The sequence below is a fragment of the Arachis ipaensis genome, chromosome B08, assembly GCF_000816755.2.
Source record: "Arachis ipaensis cultivar K30076 chromosome B08, Araip1.1, whole genome shotgun sequence".
NCBI lineage: Eukaryota > Viridiplantae > Streptophyta > Magnoliopsida > Fabales > Fabaceae > Arachis > Arachis ipaensis.
Window position 1 is genome coordinate 1368459 of NC_029792.2, and position 8650 is coordinate 1377108.

Consider the following 8650-nt stretch of genomic DNA (forward strand, 5'->3'; position numbering starts at 1 on the left):
CTTTCCTCCAATGGGTGCTCCGGCAAGATGGTTCAAATCATTTCTATCTCTGAAAAAGATCTCAACTACTGATCAAGTGAGGAAACCTAATTTTGCTCTGTTTGGTTGTTCTGTCCTGTATTTCATTTCTTTTCTTTTACTCAGGAGAAGGTTAGCTCTGATAACAAGAGTAAGAAGAAGTGGAAGATATGGAAGAACTCTTCAGAATTGAAGAAGGGTGCTACTGCTGTTGCTTCTGCTTCTCACAAATCTGATTCTTCTTCCTTCACTTCTGCCATGGCTGCACTTGTTCGAGCTCCACCCAAAGATTTCAAGCTCATCAAGCATGAATGGGCTGCCATACGCATTCAGGCAGTCTTTCGAGCTTTTTTGGTAACTATCAAATCTCAACCTTTCAACTACTATGAAATGTGCTCTAGATCTCATGTAAAAATTCTCAATTTTCAATTTTCAATGTTAGTTTAGGAATAAAAGAGCTTAATTTTAGCATGTTACCCTATGAAGTTTTATACTTTATTATCTAATAGATCCAAATTTAAGTGATGGTGCTTTTGTTTCCATGGGGTATATGATTTAGAATTTAGAATTTAGAATTTAGAATCAAGCTTTGTGTAAACATTTGAAAATTTGGGGGTTTTCAGAATGATCTTGTATACTATCCATGTGAGGCTTGGCTAGTGACTACATCTTTATGCTCTTGCCTTAATTTCAGGCTAGGAGAGCTTTGAGAGCCTTGAGGGCAGTGGTAAGGTTGCAAGCTATATTTCGAGGCCGGTTAGTTCGAAAGCAAGCGGTTGTTACTCTAAGGTGCATGCAGGCTCTTGTTAGAGTTCAGGCACGCGTAAGGGCAAGGAAAGTGAGGAACTCTCCAGAAGGGAAGGCAGTGCAGAAATTGTTGGATGAACATCGAAACCTTGCTGATCCAGTTAAGCAGGCTGAGGTATAATCAATGTATTCTATGCTCTTCACAATTTACTTCAAGATTATGTGACATTATGTAATGAGATGCTAACATATTTTGCCATGTTAATGTAACCAGCAAGGATGGTGTGACATTCCTGGGACTGCAGATGAAGTTAAAGCAAAGCTGAGAATGAGGCAGGAAGGAGCCATCAAAAGGGATAGAGCAATGGCATACTCTCTCTCCACACAGGTATATATATGGATCAAATCAAATTTTGTTACCTTAATTTTCTTAAATTGTGCAACATAAAACTATTGTATGACCAAATCTATGTGCTTTAATTAACATGGCTTTGGTTGTTATAGCATTCAAGAGGGTGTGCTAGTCCAAACTCAAGAGCCTCTAAGGCAGAGGCAATGACTCATTTCAAGCATCAGAACCTAGACAGTAAGAGCTTAGGAAGCAGCTTGTTAGAACACTGGATGGCATCAAAGCCATGGGAGAGTCCAATGTCCAAGAAAAGTGATGATCACATTGTTCAATCAAGAAGGAATGGTGTGACAACCAGGATCTCAGTGAAATCTCTTCCAACAAGTCATTCGACTCCATCGTCTTCGGCGATAAGCTCTGATTGCATGTATGATGATAATAGTCCTGCATCAACATGCACATCAGAGGAAAGAGATGTTGTTCATAAGCCTAGCTACATGAATTTGACAAAATCAACCAAAGCAAAATTGAAGGCTTGCAGGAGTTCTTCACAGAATTCAAAGGATTCTTGTGTGTCTCATAGCACAACACTTGTGAATGGAGATGCTAGTAACAGTGCTGTCTCTGATCCATCAGTTAACTTGTGGAATGGTCTTTGTTCAACACCTCTAAGGGCAAGTTATCAAAGAAGATATGGTAGGAGCCTAGGAGGTAGATAATATCTCCAATTTCAATGTATCCAACAGCTTGTTGGTGACAAAGTGATAGTTAATTTAATGGTTTTGCAGTGTAGATAGATATAACAAATGGTTTTGTGTGAGAATGGAAGCATCAAACTGGTACATTATCTGTATTGTGTTTCAATATATAATATTTATACATACATAGAGGGGGTCTCATATGGTTTGTACATTCAGCTTCAATTGTTTTCAAGTTATGGTTTCTCTGCTAGTTTCTGATCCTTCTTGATTCATGTCCAACTAATAATTAACTATCTACATTACTTTGTGCTGATTTCAATTCAGAATTTACATTCACATTAGTAACTAAAGATGGGGCCAGAAAGTAGCACAATACTTTGTATACAAACCTATGTTTTCTTATAACTTTTGGCCCAAACAGTTTTGAGGTTTCAAACCGAAAAAACAGAACATGTTATTGACTATTATTGCCATACCATGCTTTTGAAATGATTGATAGCAAGCTAGCTAGCCTTCAATCCAAACATTAATCAGCACTGGTAATTAGTGGTAACTACTATTCTAATTTCTAACAGGCATTTATTATCCATCTGCTTTTACTTTAGAGAATAATTAATCAAGGCAGTACTATCATTAACATCTTCAATTCAATGTATCATATTTCACAAGTACTTATTGGAAAATGGTAATTAGTACATACCCTTTATATTTTTTGTTATTTTCACAAAAGAAATGCAATGGTTATTATAATATGCAATGGCTTTGTGACACCTATGATTCACTATTTCATACAAAGTTGACAACTTTTCTTAAGAAATAATAGCAATCCATCATTGTTGATTGTATCTTTGGACCTAAAACAAAATTATGCTCCTTCTGCTGCCTCAATGCCTCAATTCTTCAACTCTCTCTTCCCAACTTTACTTGTCCATTTTCTAAGTTCAACCTAAAACTGCTTTGCATTATACTATATCAAGTATATATATATATATATATATCAACATAATACAAACAACAACAAAAAAATCTTATCCCATAATAAAGTAAGATCAGCCATGTGAATTAAACAATGTTATTATATCTTATCCTATAACATATTTACAGTAAAATTGTTTACACATAAATTTATTTTAACCACTTCGTATATAGTTTTATTTAGGTTAAATTATACAGTTGGTCCTACACTTTCAGTGAAATTGTAAATTGGTCCCTATATTTTAAAAGTTTGTAATTAGTTCCTAAAGAGAATTAAAATTTGTAATTTAGTCCCCGTCATTTAAAAAGTATTTGATTTAACAGAATATTTTCAGCATATTCTCTATTTTAATAGAATATTCTCAGTATATTCTGAAAATATTATGTTAAATCAATACTTTTTGACCGGCGGGGACTAAATTACAAATTTTAATTCTCTTTAGGGATTCAATTACAAACTTTTAAAGTGTATAAACCAATTTACAATTTTACTGAAAGTGTAGAGACCAACTATGTAATTTAACCTTTTATTTATTTCTATTTGATATACTATGTGTTCAGATGTTATATTAATCTTTTTCTCACACGTCTAAATCTAAACCATCTGAGACTAAATTTATCATCCTTTCAAGCAAGAATAAGTATTGTTCCAATCTTCACTTATTACTTATATATCCTATTTTCAGCACTCGAATATCAACAAAATATATGAAATAAAAAAAAGACATCAATCAACAATCATTCATAAAATGAACAAGCTTTATTAGACATCTCTTATCTCCACTTAAGCAACACAAGAAGAATAGTTTAATACAAGAAATCACGTGGTCCATTTCAAATAATTAATAATCAATAATAGAGTGTGTGTGTGTATATATATATATTTAGATATATAGATATATAATAATGATGCAACGAACGTATAGTATGGTCCATAGTAGCAGTGGTTCGCATGCTTTAGCCGACAGGACCACCTATGATTTGTGCATAGCTTAATTAACTGTTAAAGTATATACCAAACAAAAAAAAAATCGATATATACAAATATATGTATGTTAAGAAAAACATTTTCCGTTTCAAATAAAGCCACGAACATTTATTATTGCTGATGATAAGGCTTTAAACAGAATCTCTAGTACGTACGTGTTCATCAACTTTGACTTCTCTTTACTACTGCATGGCCTACGTAAACGTACGTACCCATCAATAATATATCAAAATATTTTCTACCATTTTACAAAGTATTTAATCATCAAACCAGCTATTTATATAAAAATATAAAATATATATTAAAATTAAATTAAATTATATATATTTATATACAAATATATAATAATTAATATAATGAGCCTTAATTTATTTTTAAATTGTTCTCTTATTTTTAAAATAAATAAAATTTCAAAATTTTATATTTTCAATATTTTTAAAATTAAAATGTATTTAAAATTTTAAAAAATAGAGTAAAGTATCGTTTTTGTCCCTAATGTTTGGGGTAAGTCTTATTTGTGTTCTTAACGTTTTTTTTTTTTGTTTCCAACGTTTTTTATTTGTGTTCCTAACGTTTAATTATCCCTAACGTTTATAAAAATGACTCAATATTATCTTGTCGTCAATTATACTAACAAATTAGATTGTATTTTTCAATTATTATCACTTGGATGTATTCATTATCAATTAGGTCTCACTTGAATGTGTTCGATTTTAACATTGTACCCACTATTTGTATTTAGGTTAAATTATGTCCCTAAAAAAAGTGAATTATATAAATATTGCTAGGATTAGTTTCAACTTTTGATAAACTATTTTTCAAAGTGGATCATCAGTTCTGTCGCAGACATTTGTATTCTAATTTCAAGAAAAAATTTTTAAAACTCAAATTAAAGTTCATGATGTGTAATTGATGGCAGAATATCATTGAATCACTTTTACCATTATTATAGATACAAATAAAACAATTTAAATATTAGGAATACAAATAGAATTTATTCCAAACAAAAATTAAAAAATTTATTTTATTTAATATTTATTAATTTTAATAATAATTAATTATAATTAACGAATATTAAATAAGATAACTTCTGATTATTTTTTTGGGTCTTTTTAATATTACTGTGTATGTATTTGGTAGGCAATAATAATTATTAATTAGACGATTATTCTCACGTGAGATTAAGCGCTAACAAAGGCAAGAAATCAGGATGTGCCACCAAAAGTTGTAAAAAAAAATTGAATGATTCTGATGATGAAATGAAGGAAATTAATTAAAAAAAATTAAATTAAAAAAAAAAAGAAGAAGAAAAGTTGTGAGATGCTGCTTTCAACTTTCTTCAATTTGGAGTAAGTATGCAAACTTCCTTTCATGGGGGGTTGCCATGAATAGAAGGAAGACTGAAGTGGGGGCAGTGGGGGCTTATAGAAAGTGTTATTAATTTTTTTCTTAGATATCCCTTTTTCTGTGGGGTAATTGCACTCTTGTTTCTTTGCTTTATACAGACCCTAAGCTCCTTATTTTTCCATTTTCCTTTTCTTTCTCAGTATCTACATTCGCCATACTTATAATATAAGATAATAATAATAATATATAATAATGTGTCCCTTTAATTAAGTTATTATTATTATTATTATGCATGTCACTTCCAATTATTGATTGACTTGGAAGCGTGAATAGCAATGGAAAAACAGATTGAGCAATTTCTTGTCCTTAACTTAGAATAATTCTTTATCTTTTTCTTTACTCTCTTCCTAGTGCATCTATGTAGAGTATGCATGAATATTATTTTACTTTCTATGTGAACCTATCTTAGGTTGAACATGAATTCAATTCTTTGTTTCCATGGCATTATATTATTTTGGTTATATGAATTGATGTCTACTTATTATTAATTAGATTTTGACTAATTTTTGTCTCCCAATACTATGAGAAATTTTAAATGACTAAGTCTTTAGCTAATATTTATCTTTATAAATGTTAAATAATTCTTACCTCTTGAATTAATTTTTAGAGTAAATTAGGTCTATTTAATTTTTAATACTAATATTAAGTATATGTTATCCATAAATGTGTTGATTATATAAGTAGATACTAGATAGAGTTTCCTTCAAGCCTACGAGGCATCAAATAATTAATTCAAAAATGTTTGGTAACCAAAATAAATTGGCCAAAAATAGTTAAAATTTTATTTTATTTAATTTTCATTAATTGTCTTCACAATTAATGAATGTTAAATAAGACAAGTTTCGTTTTTTTTTTCTAACATTACGGTAATTATTAATAGGGAGTGCTAGGTAAATAATGACCATTTTAAACAATATGAATAACCACTAATCAAATAAAAATACAATACATCCTAATTTAATATTACTAATTAAATTTAAGATTAATTTACTCTTTTAACTTTATTAATTCACATTGTTCACACATTGTTCAAAAATATTGTTGGTTACCTGTACTTTTTCTTGATTGATAGGCACATATATAGTTGATGTGTCCATATTGGTTAGTTAAGCTCTTAATAACTGATCTTTCATTAAGTATACCATTAATTAAACACAACACTTAATTATATTAGGTTCTCCTTTATCATTGACCATAGTAGCATATGTGATTTGAAGATAAGTTTAGGTGAGGGAGATATAACCATTGTTACTTTATTTAGGGTTTCGTTGCATATCAAGGGATGATGCATATTGATATCTTTCCTCTTAAAAAAAATAAAAAAAATATAATAAAATTCCCCTAGCTTCTCATAGAGGGGGAAAAATGAAAAAAGAAGAGGAGAAAAACAAGCATTTGACTGAAAATGACACATACCAATGTGGGAATCAATAGAGGACAAAGAATTACATAGCATTCTTTTTCTCATGTACTTGTTTTTGATATCTCATTAAGTTGTGGAAAAAAACAAAAGAATCTGACAACAAGAGTCCTTTGATGGCTCAACAAATAAAGCAAAAGATGCCAGCAGAATTAAATGTTGCATGTGCATTTATTAATTAGGAATCTTGTTTTTAACTATCTGTTTCTTCCATCATAAGCATGCCAAGCTCCAACTTTTTCTCCCACAAGCAACAAATTTCAGCATGAAACTGCCACAATCCCTCTTCCATTCTTTCACCGCAATAAAGATCTTTGTTTTTATCTCATTTACTATTTCATCATCATATTCTTAAGGTACACATCCAGATTCTAATTAGGATTATTATTCCAAACCCAATAATAAATTCATTGCTTTTTCCCACTCATGAAAAGACTAGTCTCTTCTTGTACTACTCTTCTCTTTAATTTAAACCGGATCAACTTGTAATTAATTAGATTTTGCTCCACAATTATAGAATGGTCAAACAGAATCATTATGCAACTTTAGTACCAAACAAATCATACAAACTAAGGTAGGTAGTATTACCATATATGTTCATATTATTATTATTCATTAACATTTCATTGTAGAATTTAGTTTTAATATACTGTAACACAGTTTTATACGTGTATTCAATCATGTAATATCACGTCAATAAAAATAATTATGTAACTAATGTGAATGAACGATTATATAAAACGTTTCACACTCGTTCTAATTCCTCGAGATTTCATGTAGCATGCATGTTATTATGTAACTTAATAATAACTTGAATAAATTACCATTTGTACCATGAAAGATACATACGCTGACAAATATACCTATATAAGAATAAAACGACAATTGTAACTACGGAAGATGGCTTTTGTGTGCCAAGAGTACCCTAACAGACCAATTACGTAACCAAACGTCTGGATACTCTTGACACACGGAGGTCATCTTTTGTAGTTACAATTATCGTTTTATTCTTATATTGATACATTTGTCAGTATCTGTATCTTTTATGGGTACAAATGATAATTTATTATAATAACTTTGTTGAGATATAGAATTAAAAACAGCAGAAGATAAAGAAAAAAATCTAATTAAGTAGATGTGCATAATTACTGTTATAAGATTCTTGAATTCATTGAAATAATATAAATGAGATGGAAATGATGAGATAATTGAAGGAAGCAGGCATGAATAGATAAGGTAGGCAATAATTAAGAATAGTACAGTACTACTTTACATGGAATCTATAACAGGATGAAAACGCATTCTTTTGGTCCATTCTTGTAATCAAATGAAAATTTGAATTGAAATGAAGTGTTAGGGGCACACAAATTAAAGTGGCCGGCAAATAGATTCTTCATGTTGTCCCCAGCATTGGCCATAACCCTCTTTCCAGTGGTACCAATTGCTGGAACACGGTTAATCAATTTTGCTTTATATGGTTTTTATGGTAGACCCAAATCCCAAGGACTAAAAAAGCAAATAAATTTAAAGAAACGTGTTCATAATTAGGGTTTCATTCATCATTTATATATTAAATTAATTCCGTACGTTTAGATTTAATTTTGTTTTAGTTTCTAAAATTTAAAGTGTTTTATTTAAATCTTAAAAGGTTTCATTTAGGTAATCTTACGGTGAGTTTAATATTAAATACTAACAAAATTTTTTACGTTACAGCAGTATAAGAATAAGGCAATTTGAAAAAGATATATAAACTTGAAAAAGTACAAAATTAGTCGTAGATGCATCTCCGTAAACCACTAGTCTTAGTCTAAGCACATAGAAAATATCGTTGAAAATTTGCTTTCTGCACAAAAATTCGTCAGTGACAACAAAGACAAGGCCATCAACATCTCCATTGAAAAAACTTCCCTCAACATCTGAAGAGGTTAGTTATGAGTTTTAATTATTTAACTTTGATTTTATGGAAGGACTATATTAAAACTAAACAATTTTTTTTTATATATTCAAATAGGACATTTTAAATCTTAGAAATTAAAATAGAATTA

General features: G+C 29.9%; 1 protein-coding gene across 1 annotated transcript; it reads left to right on the plus strand.

Annotated features, from left to right (window-relative positions):
* LOC107611972 (protein IQ-DOMAIN 1) lies at positions 7–2030 on the plus strand. The gene is made up of 5 exons (XM_016313829.2): positions 7–76; positions 145–372; positions 713–940; positions 1040–1153; positions 1270–2030. Exons 1-5 carry the CDS (start codon positions 11–13, stop codon positions 1831–1833), a joined length of 1200 nt encoding a protein of 399 aa, XP_016169315.1. The 5' UTR covers positions 7–10; the 3' UTR covers positions 1834–2030.

Coding starts and splice junctions, on each gene's coding strand:
- LOC107611972 (XM_016313829.2), top strand. CDS start 11: ATGGGTGCTCCGGCAAGATGGTTCAAATCATTTCTATCTCTGAAAAAG. Junction 941..1,039: donor ATCCAGTTAAGCAGGCTGAG/GTATAATCAATG, acceptor TAATGTAACCAG/CAAGGATGGTGTGACATTCC. Junction 1,154..1,269: donor CATACTCTCTCTCCACACAG/GTATATATATGG, acceptor TGGTTGTTATAG/CATTCAAGAGGGTGTGCTAG.